This window comes from Nothoprocta perdicaria, unplaced genomic scaffold (assembly GCF_003342845.1).
Source record: "Nothoprocta perdicaria isolate Ctin4 unplaced genomic scaffold, notPer1 scaffold_190, whole genome shotgun sequence".
NCBI classification, from domain to species: Eukaryota; Metazoa; Chordata; class Aves; order Tinamiformes; family Tinamidae; genus Nothoprocta; species Nothoprocta perdicaria.
This window is the reverse complement of record NW_020455094.1, coordinates 1,110,017-1,132,970: the sequence shown is the minus strand read 5'-3', so window position 1 is coordinate 1,132,970 and position 22,954 is coordinate 1,110,017. Positions and strand designations below refer to the sequence as shown.

Sequence of the window (22,954 nt, the reverse complement as noted above, 5' to 3'; positions counted from 1 at the left end):
CAACTCCTTTAAGGAAAAGAAAGTTGTCTCCATTTTACAACAGGAGCATGGTAATTCTGACTTCACAAAAGAATTGTGTAAAAGCTGAAATTCCTGAGTCTCATTTTAGTTAGTTTATGAGAAGTCCATTATTTTCAGCCACATATGACAAACTGCCTTGACTGTTTTTGCTTCATTGATTAAATAAACAACTGCTTGCAGCTCCTTGGTGAATTTATTTTTTTAGTTTCCTCCTGAGGTCTTTATCTTCGGTAGCAGAAGCAGCGAGGAAGCGAGAAAGAAAAAGCTTTGGGCTGCACGAACAGTCATTAGATAGGAAACAGAACCGATTTACTTTTTTTTTTTCCTAGAACCAGTTACGTGTAAACGGAACAAACAATATAATGTTCACAGCAATACATGGTCTGAAAAAATCTGAGAGCTGGTAACCTGTTGCACAGAATATACAGCCAAGAGATATTCCATAAAGTGTAGTGTATGCTAGGTAGCCAAGTAGAAGATTCTGAACATGAACTTTTGAAATGCAATTATTTGTTTTTCCTGACATAGTAGCAAAAGTTAAAATATAGTCATAGTTTATAAAAGGATGAAGACTTCAATACACTCTACTTGGTAGGTGAACCACATATGGAGAGTTTGGAGGATATGCAAGTTTCAGGGCCTTCCACAGGCTCTGAAATGCAGACCTGATGAACTGGTGATTTTATCTGGTGATAGGAAATATCTGTTCCAAGCCATATGACAGATTTGAAAAAGCATCTTGATATTCTGCTCATGTCCAGCTGCTTAACACCCCAATTGTCTTTCAGCCTCATGACCTGAGGTTCCCTTTGTAATGTGAGTAGACTTCTTATCGACCCGTCCATCAAAATTCAAAATGAGACAAAGTTCAAAGTTGCAACTCAAGCCAATAATTAAAGTAGACATAGGGACTCCCAAACAGCAGCAGGACAGCTTTTTTAAGGTATCCTTTTCACAAACATCTTGAGCATCACTTATAGAATCACGCATCTTCAACTGCAACCATCATTATAACCTGATTATTGTTGGCTGAACATTTTGAAATGAGCATAAATTTGGACTTACCGGGCCATTTGCAGATGCTTTCTTCTCAGTACAACAAGAGTCACCAGCAGCAGTCCAATCAGAAGGATACTTAGGATGGCTAGCACAGAGATTACCACTACGTTGGGATTCATCTCAGTGACTGTACATACAAACAATGACTCTTGGTTATTCAATTCAGAAGAGCTGACAGGTATTTCTTTTTTTTTTCTGAATATTCATACTGTTATTTTTCAACTGTTCTGACTAACCTTGGAGTGAGTGTTACAGAGAGAAAAACCCACCACTAGAGATGGAGGGAGTGTTATACCGTTACTCTCCTTATAAACTTTTACTGGGGAAATGACTTCACTGTGGCATTTTTTTTAAGCTTTGACATTTTCTGATCTATTTCTTTCAAAATGACATTTGTAAAAGAAGCAATAGGGAGAATTAAATATAAAATACAGATATTCATCATCATCTATGTCTCCAAAACATACTTCAACACCAGTAAAATTGTTCCTCAGCAATAATCTATACTTCCTCTAACCCAAAAGGAAAACATGGTGTCAGAGATTCTGTTGACATATAGGTTGAAAATGATTAAATGGCATTGGTAAATAAATTTTGATACATAATCTGTTTTAAGCTGAAATCAGTTCTCACTAACAAAACTGTGACTTACTTTCGTTTTACATTATCATACCTACTAACCTATTTCTGCTCATTTAATAAGAAGAAAACCTTCCTGCTCAACTTGATTGGAATAACTTTATATCCACAATAGTTTAGAGAAGCATTTTTCAAACTAAAAATCATGGAAAAGTTTTCTCCTTAGTAGCTTCTAAATGAGACTTTCTCCTTATTTTGGTTGACCTTGGCTGCCAAGAATTTTTTCTCTACAAATGTCATCAGGCAGTATCCTGATGTTCAGCATTGAAACCACAAATTAGCAATCTGACAGAGCAAAATCTAATAGAGCAATGAACTCCTAGATAATTCTTTTCCAAGTCAACCCTTTCAATGGGGATTTTTCTAAAACTCTTTTCAAGCTACTTCCCCATCCCATCCACAGCTGGTATCCATTCAGTGACGCAAAAGCCTCTGCTGCCAGTGCAACTGAGAACAATTTTAGAAATCAGGGAGACACAGATGTTGCTACTGGAGAAAGAAGCAGCAAATAGGGAAGTACTGCTTACCCATGGTGGAGACAGCAATGAAAGTGGGGACACTGGGACTATTGTGGCTGAAGGTGGTCACGCTGCAGTTGTAGGAAGTGGCAGGGGTTAGGCTGGAGATTGTCACTACGTGTGATGAGACAGTGATAGGTTCCTACAGACAAGGGAGAAATACACTGGAGTTGGTGTCCCATACATGTAGCACAAAGCAGTGCTTCTCTTTCCACCCATGCATTTTTCCAGACAAAGTTAAATGCGTTGAAAGAAGCAAACTCTTGGAAACCTACAGAAGGTACCTTCCATCCTGAAAAGAGACAGGTAGTCAGGCAGGTACAAAGAAATTTTATAAATACTTATATGGGAAAAGAAAACAATAAGAAAAAAAAAGTGCATTTACTTAAGGACAGAAGTCCATAAGGTCAGAAAAGCTCTTCTCTATTTGACAGCAAAATCGAAGTAGATTCATAGGTGTGAGAGCAGGGACACTGAGCTAATGGTTCAGAAGGGGATCAAGGACAGGCTTTACGAAGCAACTCAACATAGCTCTGGAGTGTGAGATCCTGTAGCAAGCTCAGAGTGTAGATTTTTGCAATGGCTTCTTTTCAGTCATGAATAACTTCTAGACTCACACGGTTTCCTGTTGCAAAAATCACATGTATTTGACTACAATGGAAGAGAATTTGATTCCCTTTGTTGGTTGGACTTTTTCCAAGTTCTCCTCTGGGGAATTTAAATTATTCATCCAAAACCCAAGACATTTAATCCTGAAAAGCTGTTGCTGTTTTTGATTTTGCTGACTGAAAAAATGGAGGAAAAGGATGAAAATGTTCATGTAAATTAGCATGGAAAATCTTGTAAAAGAATTTTCACCAGTCTAGAGGGAAAGCATCCCTAATGGCTCAAAAAGGATTACCGAGCCTTTCCCCTTTCTTCATGAAGACAGAGAGAGTGTGATGAATATAGTGAGAAGTAAGCTGGTAATTTCTTTGTACTGCCCAGTGCTAGATGTTTACTTCAGCAAATGGGAAACCCCATGAAGTTCCTGCTAAAATGGAGCAGTCTTTTGCTGATGTTCTTAAAACTCATCTGCCACATGGTGCAGCTGCAAATCCTGTGTGCCTTCCTTGCTTAATTGCATTTTTATTCTGTTTCTCTGCTAAGTGGATAATAACTTTGTGGTCTTTGGTTGTTCACTGAGAAAAAAAGTAGGAATCTATATGTGGAATTTGAACTATTTAAAAGATTAAAATGAATTTTTCTCTGGTCAGTGCCTTTGTCAATTAAAAAGAAAATAAATATTTCACAAGGTGTCTTACACAGGGTTAAAGACTATTTATGTTTTCTCTGGAACGAACTCAGTGGGTTATTTTCTACTTTCTTCCTGAAATGATTTCTTATTATGTATGAGTAACCCTCTAAGAGAATGATGTTTCATGGCATGTAATCATGTAATCACTAGACCATCAGCTAAACTTCAAAATAAGCCTCAGATGTTGCACAGCATTGAGTCTGAAGGATTCAAAATTACTATAGCTCCTTTGTTTTGCACAGCTAGCATTATCAGTCTGAACACTCAGATATTCATGTGGCCTCAGAGCACAGGTACCTAAATGCACATAGTAAAAAAGAAGGCTCATTAGAGAACCTTTTTAAGCGAGTGTGGAAGGAAAAACCCTAAGAGGCACCAAATGTCTGATGAGTAGTCATATTTGCAACATAATGGTACTCCTTGAATAACGGTATAGATTCTACCCAATTAACTGTTAACAACCCTCAAAGAACAAAGGGAAATTAAGCCAGATAATTTGATTCTCATAAAAGATACCATAGCTCTGTTTTTCCCATTCCTTGCCAAGCAAACTGGCTGCTTTTCCTTTCCTGTTCATTGATATACCCATAGTTTTGTGCCCTTTTATGTTTTTTAGAGTATATTACAGCCATTAATTGACACTATCGAATGTGTTAAACAAGCATAGCTTTGGTCCAACCGGTTACAATCTCTTGCTTGGGTTTGCTTTTTTTTTTTTTTAAGTCTACAAGATAGAAGTCAATCTAAATATTTATAAGGAATTCACAGAATCACAGAAGCACAGAATATTCAAGGTTGGAAGGGACCTCTAGAGATCATCTAGTCCAACCTTCCTGCTCAAGCAGGCACACCTAGAGCATGTGGCACAGGGTGGCATCCAGGTGGGTTTTGAAGACCTCCAGAGAAGGAGACTCCACAACCCCCCTGGGCAGCCTGTTCCACTGCTCTGTCACCCTCACAGTAAAGAAGTTCCTCCTCACCTGGAGACGGAACTTCCTGTGCTTCAGCTTATGGCCATTACCCCTCGTCCTACCCCTGGCCACCAGTGAAAACAGCTTGTCCCCTTCCTCCCTGCATTCTTCCTTCCTGAACTTATACATATTAATCATATCCCCTCTGAGCCTTCTCTTCTCCAGAGAAAACAGGCCCAGCTCACTCAGCCTCTCTTCRTAYGWGAGATGTTCCAKTCCCTTAATCATCCTGGTTGCYCTTCTCTGGACCCTCTCGAGAAGCTCCACGTCCCTCTTATATTGGGGAGCCCAGAACTGCACACAGTACTCCAGGTGCGGCCTCACCAGAGCTGAGTAGAGGGGCAGAATCACCTCCCTTGACCTGCTGGCAACAGTCAATATTCAATTCAATATTTCAGAAATTCAAATAACCTAGTAGCCTAGGTCTTATAAATTTAATTCTTAACTGCATGGCTATCTTTGCTTTAATGACCGGACGTGTACTGACCTGCTAATGTAGTAAGGCTTTGTATCTAAATGCTAAGCAGCAGAGAACAAAAGAGAAAGTTGCAATGTCCAAGTCTGCTTTTGAGAAATGAAGAACAGAAGCCAGAGAAGAGGCATCTACCTACCTGGACTTTTGTTACTTGACCAGATCCAGCCTGCTGGCAATGGACTTCAAAGAAATCAGCCACTCCTTCTTCCACCCACAGCAGAGTTACTGAAGTCTGAGTCTTGTTGACAGCAAACAGTGATTTTGGAGGGGCTGGTTCTGTTGAAAAGAAAAACTCATTTGAATAAGTTTAAGTCTCTGGACAACCCAGAAGGGGAAGCATCAAACAGAAATGAAGGTAATGCATGGTGTCTTCAGTCTTCCCTCTGCTTCAGATAAAGTCTACCAATATAAAACTTTGGCTTGCATGTTGCTAAGTTATCAATGTAAAACAGGAAGACAGTGAAGTATCCTGTGTTTTTCTTCTCTATTTAAACTGTTCTCTGTTTGGACAGTCAGATAATTACTTCACTTCCCTTTTCAGTAGAGTCTTTGCTTCGGGAGGATCAGCATATTCTATTTATAGAGAGATATTTGCAAGAACTCTTGCAGGAGGAGAAGACAGTCCACCTGTTAGCAATGCCTTCTGAATAAGAAAATTCTGCTTTGCAATCCTGCCACAGAAGTCAACCAAGAAGCAGCTTCTCACAATTGAACACTTTCTAGGTTTTATCAGAGAAAATGTTCAGTCACTTAGCAGCTAAAAAAAATCTTTCTGTCTAGTATTTTGCAGGTTATCATTTTATGGCCATTGGATCTGCACTCATTTTAGATAATGGTCTAAGGGGGTCTCATCCTCACGGAATCCTAAGGAGATGAATCTTTTCACAGGAAGGTTATTGCTGTCACCTGGGCAAGAGACTGAAAACAGCAGCCTCCTGGACTGTATGGAGTATGGTGTGAACACTGCTTGATGAAAGTGGGTGTTTGCTCAGCAATACACTGATTCTTCAAGGCCTACCTCCAAGCACTCATTTTTCCATTCTCACAGCACTATTTCACGTATTTTGCAGCTCTGTACAGAGTGGGCACTGGAGAAGAATAAAGTAACTGAACAACAAAGGCTGATTTTAAATGGGTGGGTAAGGAAAGAAGAAAAAAAAAAAAGGACCAAAGGGGAAAATTTTACTTCAAAACCTAAATCCTGAAAAAGTCTAAGGGGAAGCAGGAATCTGCTAGTCTGGCCCACTTCAAATTTGTTAACGTGGGCTTTTAATGATCAAACAGTGCTGCCTCTAGTCTCTTCCATCCAGCTCTGTACCTGTCACCAGGAAAGGTTTGCGAGAGTCCTATTCTGGGGACCTTCCTAGGAACGATGGTGAGAGATACCCTCAGGTGAGACACTCTCTCTTCATTTCCACTGAGGACTTGGACTCAGCGATGAAACAGGGATCTGCATCTGCAATGCACAGTGCACAGAACAGGATGAGGTCTCTCCTTGCAAGTCCATCCTTCACCCTCCTTTATAGCAATGGCCTTGACAACTGTCATTGCGAGGCAACATCTGACCTCTAGTGGAACTCACTTATGACTGCAATATCTCCTCAAATTAAAGAGTGTCTTGAATATGGAAAGTGCAGGGGAAACAGGAAAAGAAAACCTAAGGAGCAAAGAAAGAGAACAGTTTGGGCATTTTTTTTTTCATCATGTTGAGAAATGCTTTCTCCTATTTAACGTTTACTCCTCGTTTTGATTACGATGGCTTCACACAAGGGATATTCAGTCCCTCAGTCTCCATCTCAAGCTATTCTCTAGAGCTTACACATTTAGTAACCTATTGATATTTAACGAAATCTGTCATTCTGAAACAATGAGGCATTAGGAAAAGCTTCAGATAAGGTGAAAAGTAGCAGATCACTGAACTTCCCTGATCAGCACGAAGTTAGCCATCCATCTTCACTGTACAGGGGAACACAGAATCTCACCCCTGGCTCTATGCATGTTAAGTGTTTTGCTGACTGGAAGTTTTGTACAGCACAATTTTGATCTTTTTTTTCTTTTTCTTTTTTTTTTTTTTCCCCCCATTCACAAATAATTTCTTGAGATACTGTCAGAAGAGCTTGGATGTGGTGTGTGTAAGATTTGCCATAAAAAAAAAAAATCAAAAAAATCTGGCATAAATGTATAAATGACTTGCTCAAGAGGTTATAGATATTTTTGAGAAGCATTTGATTCTCAGACAATCAGACTAGTGTTTTAGGGTTGGAGGCTGCCAAGATTATATTGGCAACAGTGAGCAAGTTAAAGAGAGCAGGGAAGAGACTGAAGCATAGTCACATAGCTTCTACTTTGTTTGACACATGGACTGCAGGATACATTTTGACTCAAAATTATATGGAAAGACTTCTCTCTTCCTCAATTCTTCCAGTACATCTCCTTGTAGATTCAGAAACACATTCCATTCTCTACTCAAGATAAAAAATGGTCTCAATTAAAATATGAGTTTTACATTTGGGCATCATTCCAAGCAAATCCTCCTTTTGCCTGCAGCAAATGGCTTGATTTGTCTGCAAATGGAAATTTGCCAGGATGAAGCAAACATCATGGAGGAAAGAACATTTGGCAGGGGCCCTTAAGTGATTGCCAAGTGCTGAGTCGTCTATCACTTAGAATCTGTTCCCACTACTTCTAATTACAACTCTCATTGCTCCTCAGAAACACAGAGAAGGAAATCTGGTAAAATATCTTTACTTTTTATCTATTCAGAATGAAAACAGCATAAAGGAAATAAAAGAAAAAGCAAAAACAGACTCTAGAAGCAATTTATCAAAACTGATTTCAATCAATTTTCCTTTTTCCCTGTCAATTGAAGAACAAGAGCAAAATAACCATAACAATTCAGTAAGAGTCTGCCTACACTCACCACTTGCTGTTTTCACTGTCTGTAAGCAAGGAATTTGAAGACAGAACTAGGCTGCACACTGTGCAGCATGAATAAAACATGACACTCACGGACCTAGCTGATGTTTCCAAATACTTCCCTTAAAACTTTTTCATAGTGGTGTTTGGGGGATATATTTACCCACACATATACACCCACTCAATCCTGGGGATAAACACACACCTAACTGTATGCACACATATATGCAAAAGTAATGCAGTCACAAGAATCTGAAGTTCTTTGATTTCTTTCCACCAGAGAATACGACAGAAATTTGAAGGCTGTAGAAAAATCCCATTTGTTTCTGCCCTGTGCAAGTCCTGTCCACTGCTTGCCCTAACACTGGTCAAGAGATTTGAGTGAAAGAAAACTACGTAGAAAGAAGAATAGATAATTGCTTCAAGATATTTAATTCAATCAGAAATTGTGGAGTTTACTCCTCTTACTGTCATCAGGAAAGGTTTATTATGCGGGTAGAGAATATAGTCTAGTTTGAAATTACTAACTTCCTTATTGGTCTTCACAGCATCATTAATGATTATAAAATCAGCTAAGCACACTTCATAATTTCAACATTCTGGGTACCTACAACTCAAGAATTCTACATAAAATAACGCAAAAATGACATAAAAATTTTGGAGTACAGTGGTATACTCTGAGGTCTTCTTTAAAGCTAAAGGGAGATGCTGGGGAGAAAGATGTATCTAAAAGTCCTTCTCAGCTAAAGAACCAAAATCTTCAGTCTTTTTTGGTTCTTTGAATATAGTATACATATTTCCATAGGAATGATGTTGAGTTTCAGAGCCATGAATTCAGATGCTTTTTATTAAAAATACTGTCACTGATTTTTACTTAAGGATACATTTTCAGTGATGGAGGATCATGGAGTTGCCCAGAGAGAAGAGGAAAGCAGGAATCAGAACAAGAGACAGAGCAGAGACCTAGAAACGGGCTTGTCAAACTCAAGAAAGGTTCTGGTTTGTATTGAAAAGTTCAGGCGCAAAGTTTGAATCCCAGTTCCTGGGAACTTCTTAGGAAAATAATTATGGAGCAGGATTGTCCTCTCAGGGATTAAGAGACTTCCACTTCCCTGTTTCTACTTATGGGCAGATTCTGCTGCTCTTGGTAGTTTCACATATGTGAGTGAGATTATCTTCACAACAAAACAAGGTGAAAAATACAACTTTCCTCCCCTCAAAAAATGTAGTGCTAAGTACACTAAGTACATGAGACTGAAATGAGGATGATGCTGAACTTGCTGACAGAGCTACTTCTAACCCAAAGTGAGTTTACAGTTTAACAAATAGGCAAACAGGTTCTTACCCAGTTTCACAAGCTGGGGCAGGGAGGTATTGCTGCCTCTTTCAGTACAAGCTGTCACTGAGAGGTTGTAAATGTCCCCAGGAGGCAAGCTCAACACTGCAGTCATCACGCTGCGTGTTACCTGCAGTAATCGTAGACAATATGCATTAAATATTACCAAAGCAGACATCCTTCTTGTAAAATTAATCGGACCGCTTAATGTACTGAAGACAAAATTCTATGTACCACAGCAGATGTTTTCTGCATACTCTGAATTTGCTAAATGAAGCAGTTCCCACTGACATCAACAGAAGAAAATCATGATGCTCAACAGAGTACCACCACAAGAAGACACTCTTAGACTGCATTTCCTCTACAACTAGGGAAAACATAAAGAGGAAAGAAAAATTCCCTCACAACATCACCGAGAACACTCTTGCACCCAGATTTTTCAAGCTCTACAAAACGTCAAACTGAGTTGAACTAAACTACTGACTTGACTCCACTGACATCTTAGGGGACTTTAAATCCACTCAGATATCCCTACGAAGAATATAAAAGTTGTGTACAGGTAAGACAATACACATATATATCCTAAGAACTTGCAAATTAGGTCTGTCTGGGCAAGTCTAATGTCTACTTGCAGATCTATTGGCTTAACATAGATTTCAGGGCCAATTGACAGGGATTGGATTATAAAACAATCCATAGAAAGCACTGGTTTGAGTTATCTAAAAATCTGAAACCAGACATGATCTGAAATTTGCTGAAACTCCAAAGACTGTCAAAAACTTTTCCCTGTTATTTTGTGGTCAAATAATATCCTCACTTATACAGAAAAAGGGAACCAGAGCTCAGATAACCTAACAGACTGGTTTCAGAGCACTTCTAGGCTAACTATAAAGAGATCATGCAGGAAATCTCATGGTACTATTTATAATCACTCGATTTGCAAACTGAATTTTTAAGTCCTGACAGGGAGTGGCAGCTCCAACCTAAGATTAACAAGACTATCTACATTATTTTGGTCATCTGTTTAAAACAAAACAGATCAATTTTTTTCAGAGTATAAAAGAGTATACAAAGAGCAAGAATAAGAAGTCATCATTACTTGAATGTGTTAGCTATTCTTGTAAATAATACCACAAGAAACACCACCTAATAAATCAGATAAAGGCATATTAGCACACTCTGTTTTTTAAGGGAGAAGTTTTCTGACAGTGCCTAACCAAAGCTTAGGAGAATAGGTATACCCCTTTTAGCCTGGAAACACGCACTACTGCTTACAAATATGAGTTATGGTACAGAACTTAGTTATAAATAAATTGCTACAGGAGTTTCCTAAATGATATTTGCTGCTTCGTTTGTCATTAAAATAAGAAGATAAATATTCCTGAAGAGGGTTTTGAAGTATTGGATTTATTTTTTTTTAAGTATCCTCTAACTTCAGTCTTCTATTTGTTTTAAAAATTAATAAGGTAAGTTTTACTGAAAATTATAGTTTTGACAAAAATAAGGCTACCTCCTCAAAATACAATAATTTTTTGCAGAAAACATTTCTGGAAAGAAAGGAAAGGAGCAAAATCACAGTATTTTTTAAATTTCAATTCTTAGAATAGTTTACTTGTGCAAAAAATAATTAAAATATTGAGTTTTCTTCCACATTTGAAGCAAAGATCCAAATATTGGAAACTCCTGCTGTTCAAAAGTCTCACATTTTTTATCAGTTTTGCTAACCATATAATTAAGCTCTCACACTGCTGCAAGCTCCAGATGGGTGCACTCTTGCAGCCACTAGGAAACCTATAAAAGCTGAGGGGCTCCACATAAATCCAAATAAAAACTGCTGATGAATTTGAGCTTACGCTGAAAATCCAATTCTAATTCAGCTTGTGCTTAGCCTCTGGCTGCAGAAAGGAAATCCTACCCTTGAAAATACACCAAACTCTTTCAGCACGTCAGTGACTGAAATATCAGTGACCACGTAGAAAAAAAAATCCCATGGCCTCTGGCTTTAGGAAACTACAGTGCAGGCATTAGGAGTTCCTGCGCTGCCCTGCTCCTCTGCTGCTTTAAACACTAGTTGCTCTTATGTCCAACGGGTGCTCTTTTTCCCCGAGGTAGCTCAGTACCTTGCAGAGTCAATAGCTAATGTGTAATGGGCCAAAACGCAGATTTTGCTTTATAAGCAATTTCTAAATCATTACAGGGAGAATGTGCTGAGAACGCTTCTATATGTCTGCCACGTTTCCTGAGCAAGAGCATGCACTCTGGGCAAAATCCCCATCCCATCAGTAAGTGGAATGTGTATTCAAATAGAAAACGAAAACTGAACACGGTATCTAAGAATATCTGACTGATAAAGTCACAAAATGGGAAGCTATAATACCTGCAGTGAAGAAACTCAGACAACCTGTCTAGCCTAGCTTAACATGAACTAGGAACTGAAAGGATAATATCCAGTTTCCAAGAAAATATGATGAGGCTATTTTCAAATTTTCACTTAAATTATCACCACTCATGTCAAATCACAAATACCGTCATTCTGCTCACTATTTGGATGACATGGGTAATTAGAAGTTCGTATTTCTGGTCATCAGCTTTCTTACAATCTCAGTCAGTTTGCCAAAACTTGTAACACACCATTTTTCTGCTGAACACAAAAATACAGAGGAAAGAGCTACCTCTTCCCCAGTAATGCTTACACTCTTTTTAATTTTTTTCTTTCCTTCTGCAATGACCATCCAATGAAGCATCCTGGAATGAGAAAGGTCTGTACCATCTCCTCCATAGTTCCAGCTGATGTACAGAAGGTGGTTGTAGTACTCGACAGAGGTAATCTCAGGTGCGACTGGTGCTGAGGGGATAAGACAGATGCATTACAGAAGGTTTTAACACAATGTGCTACTAAGCACAATTATAAACTTCTGCCAAAGGATACCACTGGAAAATATACCATTACCAAAAATATTATAAAGGTTATTAATAAGAAAAGCATCTGCATTTATACTGGGTCTTGAGTGCTAGCTGAAATAGATTTTAAAAAAGGCATTTTTCCCTAGAAGACATCTGGAACAGAAATATATTTTGTTTGCAATCTTTCATTAAAAAAAAAAGCATAAAGTTATAGGCTGACACAAACCATCTTTTGAGTTGACATTTACAAATGGAACAGAAAATCAAGTTAGAAGCCTCAGATATTGCTTCACTGCATAATACCCCTGAAAAAAAAGTGACATTCAGTGGGAAATAAATAAACAAATAAATAAAAATAAACAATAAATAAAAATGAACAATTTAAATAGTTCATTCAGATGAAAAATGCCTTCTCTTCACTGAGCTGGCATCTTCTCAGGAAGAGAAGCGCCAGACCTTTGGTCTTCCAAAGAACTTCTCTTTGCATGGAAACTTTTTAGCCTTGCTGCAGCATCAGGCTGGCAAGTCTTTAGATGCCCACACGGAAAAAAAGAGAAACGAATCTCCAGAGCAACTCATTTATTTATGAATTGATGCTTAAGATAAGTAAGAGTGCTACCTCCTGGAGGTGTGGAGGTGTCCCTGCTCTCTTTCCTTTAACTGCCCAAGGACTACAACCAACTAGCTTGCTGCAAACATCAAAGTGGAGAGGCGCAGGTCCCCAGTCTGGATTTAAATCAAGATTGAATGCAGCCCCCAAAATGACTTTCAGCAATTGGCAAAGCTTTAACTTAAGATGATGATGCCCCTTAAGACATCAGTCAAGGCATCAGTCATCGGGACAGCCTGAATAAAATAGGAAGAAGCACAAATGAACCTACATGCTTGGCTGCTTGTTTTGGACAGCTGTATGGATTAATCCTCGTCTGGGTTAACCAGTTGAACCATTTCTTTGGACTGCCTGAACTGTCTGCACTGCAGGCAAGAAAAGGCAGAGCCACTTCTGCATGTGGGACTACCTGAGGGGGCCACCAGGTGTCACTGCTGCCTTCAGAAAGGCTCGTGGGGCTCTGAGCGCACATTTGGACTTAGCTTAGGGAGCGCACATTTGGACTTAGCTTACAGAGGACGGGTACTGAAGCATTCACCGAGGAACGCAACAAACGTGATGCCACGGACTGTTCATCTAGAGCTATTCAGAAATATCTGCAAAACTCATCTCTCAAATTCATCTTTAAGATGTCTTTCCAGGCCGTTGGAAGCATGCTTATTTAGCACAAAATATTTAAATAACTGTTTCTCTCAGTTTCTGGAGTTCCCAGCCCATCTCTAAGGCTGCCTGTACTCATTACAATCTAATGTCACATGTATCTAACTGATTTCCTCATACACTCAGACATTGACGGCATGCTTTCCCTGTTCATGTTTACACAGTTGTTAGTTTAACTAATGAACAAGCAGGATATGTGCAGAAGAGACAAGACCAGACCTGGGAAGTGATTTCTGTGCCTGACTTCCCTGAGCCACTGGAAGCCCACGTGCACAGAGACACTGTATGAACTTGAATCCCTTTGCTGACCTGGTTGGAAGTGACAGCTGAAAGCACTTGCTGTTGGAGACAACAGCTCCAGGGTAAAAACAGATGTGATTGTACTCATCGGCACTGATAGTCTACCTTTCCTACATTTTTTGCTGTTCCAAAACTAAAAGCACTCGTTGTCAAGGGAAACAAAAACAAAAACAAAAAACAAACAAAAAAGGACATCTTAAAAGCTCTTGTTTTAAATCCAGCTGTTTACAGCAGGTGCCATCAAAACCTCATCAATCACCACAGCTACCCTGGCAGTCTCCATATGTCACTGCAGCAGTAGGCAACTGTTGCTGCAGGAGCCTGGCTGTTTCTCATGAAGTATTTACTTATGGGAAAGCTTCAGTTCCCCCTGATCCTCCCACCCACCTCAAGACATCTGAACACATGTTGTGGGAGAGAGCAATCTATCACCTAGTCTCTTCTGGTAGCTTTTGTATTCCAGGTGCTCTCATTAAGTTCACACAAGCGATGGGATTCTGAATTAGGGAAGTGGTTGGTGCGCTCTGATCTCACTGCAAAGACATTGTGAAGACTTTGCTCCAGAGGCTAGCTTCTAAGAGCCTTTAGTCACCACAAAGAGGTCAGAAGAGGGCAGAAGTATTAAAAATACGCCAGTGCTTCTGTTACGGTACGGCCTCAGTAATCACAGCCAGTGAGCTGAAGACAAGACATTTGTCCCAAGACAAAATGGAAATTAATTCAATTAATAAGACAATTAGAGGACAGGAAGGTATTTAACACATTTAAATAGAATCAGTGATGATTCCATTGATAAGCACTTGTGATTTGATCAAATCGGATTTGTTTGTTAGGGCTGTTCAAGAAAAGCACTGTGCTCATTGCTGTCCCACATTTTCATCAATAAACTAAAAAGAAAACCACTGCTGATAAACCATACAAACAGCATGGCAACTGGCAGAGGAGGAGAGGATCTGGGCAGCACTGTGATTTGATTTGCTGCTATCCTGTGCTTGCTCAAACCCAATGTATTTCCAAGTTCCAGGTGTAAAGCTGATTATTTAGGAAGGAAAAAAAAAGGCTGCAGGCAAGCCTTTTTGAATAACATATTCTAGAATAAAGCTCGTCAAAGAAAGGCTTAGAAGTAATTCAATATAGACATATAATGTGATGCCATAGCAAATGTAATCACCTAGATATGCAACAGTAGAGCATTGAATAGGATGCCAATTTTGCCTCTGTAGCAAGTATTCAGGAGATTGTACTACAATTTCAATGTTAACATACTTTGGAAAAGACAGTTAAAATTAGAGAGGGAGAGGAGGGAAAACCATAACACAGAAAACTGCCTGATTATGAGAAGACTTGAACAGTTAAATGGCTGCAATTTATCAATGGCAAAGATTGAAATTAAATTCTGTGTAGACAAAAAAATGCATTTGAGGTTCTTCAGTCAATAAAAGTGTAGTAAGAATCATGGACTTCATAATAAATCCAGAAAAGAAAAAGTTCAGAAATAAAAGGTAAACTCCTAATAATAGGAGGAACTAAGCAGTGGTACATCTCACCTGCGAAGGTGAGACCTCCTTTTCTGGATATTTTCATTCTAAACCCCAACACCATTTCTGAAGGTTTTGCCAATCACAAATGGATGACCTTATCTAAGATGTTCATCCATTTCTGACTTTATCTACATGTACTAGATAAGGAGCTGCTCATTTTTTCATCTAATAGCTGTAACAGTCTTCGCTTTCCCTGTGCAGACATGCAGATTGATTATAATGAACATTTATATTTTATAATAAACTTAACCTCACTGAGTTCTGCTGCAGCTTTCTGAAGTGTACAGGCCCCACTGGAATGTTTCCATTGTGAAATGCTCAAGCTCGTGCCCAGACAAGCTGTGAAGAGACACATTCCTCCCCTCATACAGCAACCAACTAGTCAAAAATGACTTCATTACCATGAAAGAGAAAAAAATTACAGATGCCAAAGGATAACAGATGTCACTGCAGATCTTCATGAGGCTTCGAGGAGGAGAAAGGACAGAGGAATTTCTAGGGCACTGAACAAGTGCCCGAATTCCTCAACAGTCCAGTATGGGATCAGGCATCTCTGGATGGGAGGGTTTCTTCCCACTTTACTGGAGATAGATTGGATTTCTACCAACTTTACTGGAGATTTAACTCAGTGGTAATTCATCTCTCATGGATCCAGGCACTACATTAACCATCACTGCAAATGAGTCTTCTTCACCTCCTCCCTCAATTACATCCTCTTATGCTTTTGCCAAACAGAAAATCTGAGGCTAGGCTAGTATCTGTTCTGGAGGGAGTAGCCTGGGCTAGACAGGCTGATTTTCCTCATAATGTGATTTCTACAGCTGGAAAATAAGAATGCTTCACACTCTATTTCCACTTACGGTGCATATGAATTATTTACTGCCTTCAGTCAGCTATACTTCAGCAAGGTGAGCGAAAAGCATAAAAGCATAAAAGCAAAACTATTCAATCGGGAATTTTGAATTACATAGCCTGGATCCTAGGAATACACTGCAAGGGCTGAACGGGATCTATTGTATTCTAGTCTGTATTTGTCTGCATCTAGTCCACACCTATTTGACATATATTTGACATATTGAAAATTTGACATATTGAAAATTTGAACTCCAAGTATCTGTTGAGGGACAGTGGAGTGTATTAAACACAAAGAGGTTTTTTCCCACTAAAAGACAATAATCAATGTGGATCTATTAGTTTACCGTAGCTAAGAATCTGGATGGCAAATGACTTGCCAGCACCATGCAGTTTCCCAAGTCCATTTTAACCAGTGCAGGAGCAATGTTTTGACCAAAGAAGCAGCCTTATTTCCTGACTGTGCATGAACAGGAATACCTGGTAGATAATACAAGGCTAGAGCATGAGAATAACATGCTGCACAACATACTATGAGAATATTTAATTCTACCACATATGAACTAAAACACTACAGAAGTCACCATCTGACCTATAGATTATATACAGGAAAAAGCATTTGGAGACATTGACATTTTTCTTTTTAATATTAGCAAACTTAGTAGTTCATACAATTAATTTACTCATTTCTTCCTCAATGGGTAAATGTACAATGTTGTAAAAGACAAGAAGGAATGAAGAGCCTCATTGGAGCCGATGTACAGCTGACTAAAGAGCACAGGAAAAAAAAAAAAAACACTATACTTTGCATAGGAAAATATTACAGAAGGAACTGAAGTGGTCCTTAAGGCTTTCCTTAAAAAAAAACAAACAAATAATAATAAAAAACAGCTTATCTGTTAAGTATCCTAACTGGCAAATATCTGGCAGTAGTGAAGCCAGGCCCTCCCAGCACTTCTGCTCCCATGAGCATCTCCACGGAGCGGCTGTGGCACGAGGTCTTACCTGTGATGAAGCTGATGGTGGAGCTGTCACAGCAGCTCAGCTCAGGCTCCCCCCAGGTCACCATGGTAACCCGGAAATTGTAATACCAGGCCGGCAACAGGTTGGCTATTCTCTGCAAAGTGACAAAGAGGATGAGCTGCTCAGGAGAGAAGCCACCAGCGCAAGGACAGACAGACAACACCTATGTTACACAGCTATATGCATAGGCAGGCACAGATTTGCTGAACTCCCCTTCTTCTCTCCAGATGGTCCCTAACCCCATCTTGAATTTGAGGGAATTGTTGTGTCTCTCACACGACTGAGAGACAAACAGGAACGAAGAAAATGCATTAGTAAAGAGGTAGTAACCTGCTCCCCTGTCTTGCCCAATTCAAGCCAGACAACCAAGAACGCTGTATTTTTGGGAAATTGTCACCCTATGGTCCTTTATAAGCATCGTTCACATAAAATTGTTATCAAATCCAGTGAACCTGTGTAATTTGGGGCTTGAATCTATTAAAAAATCTGTGTATGGAGACCAAACATGGTTGTGACAGCTCTGCTGCCCATTTATATACCTGTGTTCCCGGTCCCTCTACACTAGAACCTTTCCAAGGCAGTCAGAACAATTCCTACAGAACATTATTCTACCAAAAAAAATAGTTTTGATGGAAACAGCATACTTAACAGGAGTATGTGGACTTTTCTTTCTCAGTGAAATGTGTTTGAAGGATAAATTAGAAACATATTTTCATATTTTTTCTCACTCAGATATCATCACTTCAAAACCCTTTTTTTCCCACTTTGAAAGTGCATTTCATATTGTATTATCATTTATTATGAATGATATATGAATGAAATATGAGTTATAAATGAGATCTAAATTATATATGTATAAATATAAATGAGATATAAATGAAGTATAAAATACAATGTATTTTATATGGCAATGTCATTTTTAATATTTAAATTAAAAATCAAATACTTTCAATGATAGCACAAAACATTTCAAATATCTAATTTCACATTTAAAGGAAAACCCATTATATTTTTGTATTTCCATTTTAAAGCAAATTGAAAATAATGAAAATTTGTATGAAATTAAAAAAAAATGCCATTTTGAAAGAGCTTTGCTCATCGCGAGGCCTTTTTTTTTTCAGATGCTACAAGGCAGCCCAAAAACAGAGTTTGCAGAATATTCCCTTTATGTTTTTTAGAGCAGGGTCATCTAATTAACACTGAAAGCAACAAGCAGCCTAGAATTGTCTGGCTTGCCCCAGGGTGCTTTTTAATAATATCAATGTTGCTTTGACTATTTTAAAATACACTGCAAAGCACAAAATGTACCAAGCAAGTAAACACAGTGGAGAGGCAATCCAAAGTAATCTAAGACTCCTGGCCAACTGATACCCCTTCAGGAAATATTTTCTGATCAAAGTCAGGTAATTTGATTTTCGAGTCCCTGGCCTCCTCTTTGGGCTTCATATCATTGCTCCAGAATATATCACTTAGAGGCTAAATGATTTAATGAGTATAAGGAAATCTGTGGGACTTGACAGCATTCTGACACAAACTATTTGACTTATTGCTAGGGAACTCAAAGAAAAGCTCACCATAACATACTTGTTTGCTAAACGCCATAACAGAGAAACAGGAAACAAAAATCATTTCTAATTTAGACTTAATGTATAATTTTTTTTTTTTTAAGAAACACACACTTTCATTGCAATATAGCACCATTGTAATTGAGACTGAGTTCAGACAGACAAAGGAGTTCAACTTCCCTTGGTTTCTCTGGACAGGATTTGCGACAATAATGATCTCATTTTCTAATGAACCACATTAACTCCTGAAGACAGTATTCCTTTAAATATGACTTGGCTCACTCAAGTATTAATCTAATTGTGCTGAGTCATGATTACAAGATATTAATTACTCATCTGGTAAACAATTTTTACTTTTAATTTCCTTGGAGATTTATATGGCAAATTTATAGTCTTGTACCAATTATAGTTAAGCCTCTGTTGGTAAAATGACTACACAAATGGCATTATGCAAATGAAAAACTGTAAATCAATACAGCTTTCACAAGCACCAAAAGTTATTGCTATCCTTTTTGCATACTCATAAGTTTCTGAATAACTAATTTCAGCAAAAACTGCTCACGGTTTTGTGCAAGGGGAAAGTCTGAACTCAGAGCTCAGGGGGTGGTTATAAATGCGGACGAGTACAGTTGGAAGCCTGTGGCCAGTGATGTCCTACAAGGGTCAGCACTGGGCCCATTGCTGTTCAACTTGTTCATCAATGATTTGGTCAGAATGCACCCTGAGCAAGTTTGTGGATGATATCAAGCTGGGTGGAGTGGCCGACACTCTGGAGGGCTGTGCTGCAATCCAGAGGGACTTGGACGGGCTGGAGAGTTGGGCAGAGAGGAACCTTATGAGGTTCAACAAGGACAAGTGCAGGGTCCTGCACCTGGGGAGGAATAACCCCAGGCACCAGGACAGATTAGGGATCGACCTGCTGGAAAGCAGCTCCACGGAGATGGACCTGGGAGTCCTGGTTGACACCAAGTTAACCATGAGTCAGCAGTGTGCCCTCGTGGCCAAGAAGGCCAATGGGATCCTGGCCTGCATCAGGAGGAGTGTTGCCAGCAGGTCAAGGGAGGGGATCCTGCCCCTCTACTCAGCTCTGGTGAGGCCGCACCTGGACTAGTGTGTGCAGTTCTGGGCTCCCCAGTATAAGAGGGACGTGGAGCTTCTCGAGAGGGTGCAGCATAAGAGTGACAAAGATGATTAAGGGACTGGAGCATCTATCGTACGAGGAGAGACTGATTTGGGCCTGTTCAGCCTGGAGAAGAGAAAGTTATGAGGGGACCTGATTAATATGTGTAAGTACCTGAAGGGTGAATGTAGGGAGCAGAGGCCAAACTCTTCTCAGTGGTGGGCACTGACAGGACAAGGGGCAATGGGGACAAGTTGAAACACAGGAAATTCCATCTCCATGTGAGGAAGAACTTCTTCACAGTGAGGGTGGCAGAGCCCTGGAACAGGCTGCACAGGGAGGCTGTGGAGTCTCCTTCTCTGGAGATCTTCCAAACCTGTCTGGATGCAGCCCTGTGCCACAGGTTCTGGGTTTCCTTGCTGGAGCAGGGGGTTGGACTAGATGATCTCTAGAGGACCCTTCCAACTTCAACCATTCTGTCATTCTGTGAGTCAGTGTGTTTCTGACTGAAATCTATTCATCTTCTCTAGGAAGACATGGAAATCTTTACGATGGTTCAGTTCCCATTCCTTTACTTGAGAAGAGAAAATGCCTCTTGCATCCTGGTCATTTTCTTTATTTTTCTTGGGACAATGTTCAGGGTATAAAGGTGTATATACATATACATGAGGAAAAAGCTGGACAAAGAAACATCATGGAGTGCAAGAGCTATACACACATGGGAAAGCAAGATTCAGTTACCACTGAGGCAGTTAAGGAGATGGTTGCTGCTATTTCATAGTAGGTTGTCCACTCAGAGGTCATCGTTGATGGGTTGAAGTAAAACATTTCTACAACATATTTCCTGAACACCCCAAGTAAAGGTCTGTTCCAGCTCAAAACCACAGCAGTAGGTCCCAAAGGGTAAAGTGTCAAATCCTTTATTCCAGTGGGCACTAGAGACCAGAAACAGCAGTTAGTTATGTTTTACTATAACTATTATTATTATTATTTTAATCAATTACTTTTTTTTTAAATCACATGGTTGCATTACACCTTTATTTAACCTACTTCAATCTATTTTGCTCCTGACTGGTTAATCCTGTCCTACCACCTTGTCACAATCAGATGTACAACAATTTTTCAGCATTTGTTCTCCAGTATAAGGTGTAATTTTTTAAAAATTACTCAACATCACTAGTGCTGGCTGCTTTGCTTGAGCTAAAGTGGAAGGAATGGTTTTTCGTAGCTGGAGTGTTACATTCTACTTTGAAAATTAGGCTGCTTACGAGCTATTTTAATCTCATGCTCAAAACCAAAAGGAACAGAAGTCACAACACTTTGGAAGATAAAGGCCATAAGAGCAAACACTTTTAACGTCTACCCAGCCTTTCCCAGGGAATCTGAGGGTGCTGTGATGTATTGCTGTATTTGCCTCACAGATGAGGAAACTGAAAAGTGAGAAATCAGGTCATTTGAAAAAATATCACTCCTGGGTCAAATTCTGCAACTACTACTTGTCTGGAAAGCAATTATTCTTCTCAATTTCAGTGAGGCTACTTGTATTTAGCAGTGAACATTTGCAAGGATTGCAGAACTCCAGCTACTGCACGTTGGGTTAGTGTGGCAAGAACAGCACCCAGATTACTTCAGCCTGTGTTAGCACAGATCATTGCCTTACCCTTCATAAATCAATCCCCATTTAACCACATCTTTTCTGACCTCTCTCTAAGTTTTCATACTTACCCAGTGAAAGTGAGCCTTAGGGCAAACACAGGGAGAACTCTGTTCTTTTCAAAGTTTAATTTTTCTTTTTTTTTCAGCTTCATTTATCACTAAACACTGCCAATAAATTATCAGATCACTTTGTTGTACAGTTTGCTATTCTCATATAAAATCTTGTAATGAAACGAATATTCATATTCATGCAGCTGTTGTTCTATTCCATAAAATATCCTTTTTATATTAAAAAAAAAATAAGACATTTTGCTTAGAATTGATTTTTATGGCTTTGAGGCTACATAAAAGTAGGGAAATGAGAATTTATTTGCTTTGGGAATATATTATTTTACTTTCTCAAATGGAAATAAAAAAAGAGAATTTCTGAAGTAACTACAATAAGAAAAAAAGCACTTTTAAAATTTATCCAGCGGTATATATTTTAATAATAAAGTATATATAGTATGTCTATTTACTTACCATTTTTCCTTTACTAAAATATATGATACTGTCTTTTCAAATTCTTATTTGGGCGCAGCTTAGAAAAGCATACAAGGAGATTGTTTAGAATTAAGTTTCTCATCATATTCACTAGTCCACATATCTGCTGTAATTTACAGGATTCAACTCTTAATAGGTTAATTAGGTCTTTTTCTGTTTCACTTTCTTCTCTACATCACAGAAAGGAAACAGAGACCTCTATCTTTCAGCCACTTGCTCTCTGACAATACAGGCTGTATGTCAAAAAGAGACACTAGGTTACTCAGGTTAAATATTTCTCTAAAAATGTAATTCTGTACACTGACTCCCTCTCTCCTTGCCCTTTCTCTTCCTATTATAATTTGTTAAAGTGATAATTTTAATAAAAGAGATGACACTGAAACCAAAAGATACCAAATCCTATTCGAAGTGTCTCTTTATTTAGAAGCTTCATGGAATCTTGAATTATGGGCAGTTAGGGAAACGCTCTGCCTCTGGGTCATAAAACCACATTCTGGCAAAAGTCAGTCTCATTCTTACATCATTCTTTCCATCTTCAGACCTCAAAACATAAAACATCAAGATCTATTTTTAAACTCGATAAAAGGTATGCCAGCTTTCCCAATCCTTAGCACAGTGGCCTTTAGGCTGGGCCACATTACATCCTTCAAAAAAGCTTATTTGCAATATATGTCCTAATGCAGTCCCACACATTTCACAGGAAAGGGCAACAAGTGGTCTATTGGAGGTACCATTGACCAGACACTACCTACAAGTCAGTCAGGCTAAGTGCAGTGACCCTAAGTGAAAGGGATCATCAGCATAGCTAGAGACTAACATATATTTAGGTGTGTAAAAAGACGTAGACGGGCCCTTCCATAGGGTCACTTTGTGCTTATATGCTGGCCATAATTCCTCCTTAGTTATTTCAAACACTTAACATCTAAACAGTAAATACCCATCTTCCAC

General features: G+C 39.0%; 1 protein-coding gene across 3 annotated transcripts in view; it reads right to left on the bottom strand.

Annotated features, from left to right (window-relative positions):
* The window catches only part of PTPRO (protein tyrosine phosphatase, receptor type O), a 69,499-nt gene that overhangs the window by 20,197 nt on the left and 26,348 nt on the right, over window positions 1-22,954 (bottom strand). For all 3 annotated transcript variants that reach the window (XR_003249021.1, XM_026037127.1, XM_026037126.1), the window contains exons 9-15: window positions 20,549-20,742; window positions 17,105-17,216; window positions 11,926-12,077; window positions 9,242-9,362; window positions 5,117-5,256; window positions 2,247-2,379; window positions 1,087-1,207 (exon numbers count right to left, since the gene is read on the bottom strand). Coding sequence is in view for 2 of the 3 variants with exons in the window: in XM_026037127.1 (XP_025892912.1) it covers window positions 1,087-1,207; window positions 2,247-2,379; window positions 5,117-5,256; window positions 9,242-9,362; window positions 11,926-12,077; window positions 17,105-17,216; window positions 20,549-20,742 (973 nt within the window). In the remaining variant the exon portion in view is untranslated. The remainder of the gene's footprint in view (window positions 1-1,086; window positions 1,208-2,246; window positions 2,380-5,116; window positions 5,257-9,241; window positions 9,363-11,925; window positions 12,078-17,104; window positions 17,217-20,548; window positions 20,743-22,954) is intronic.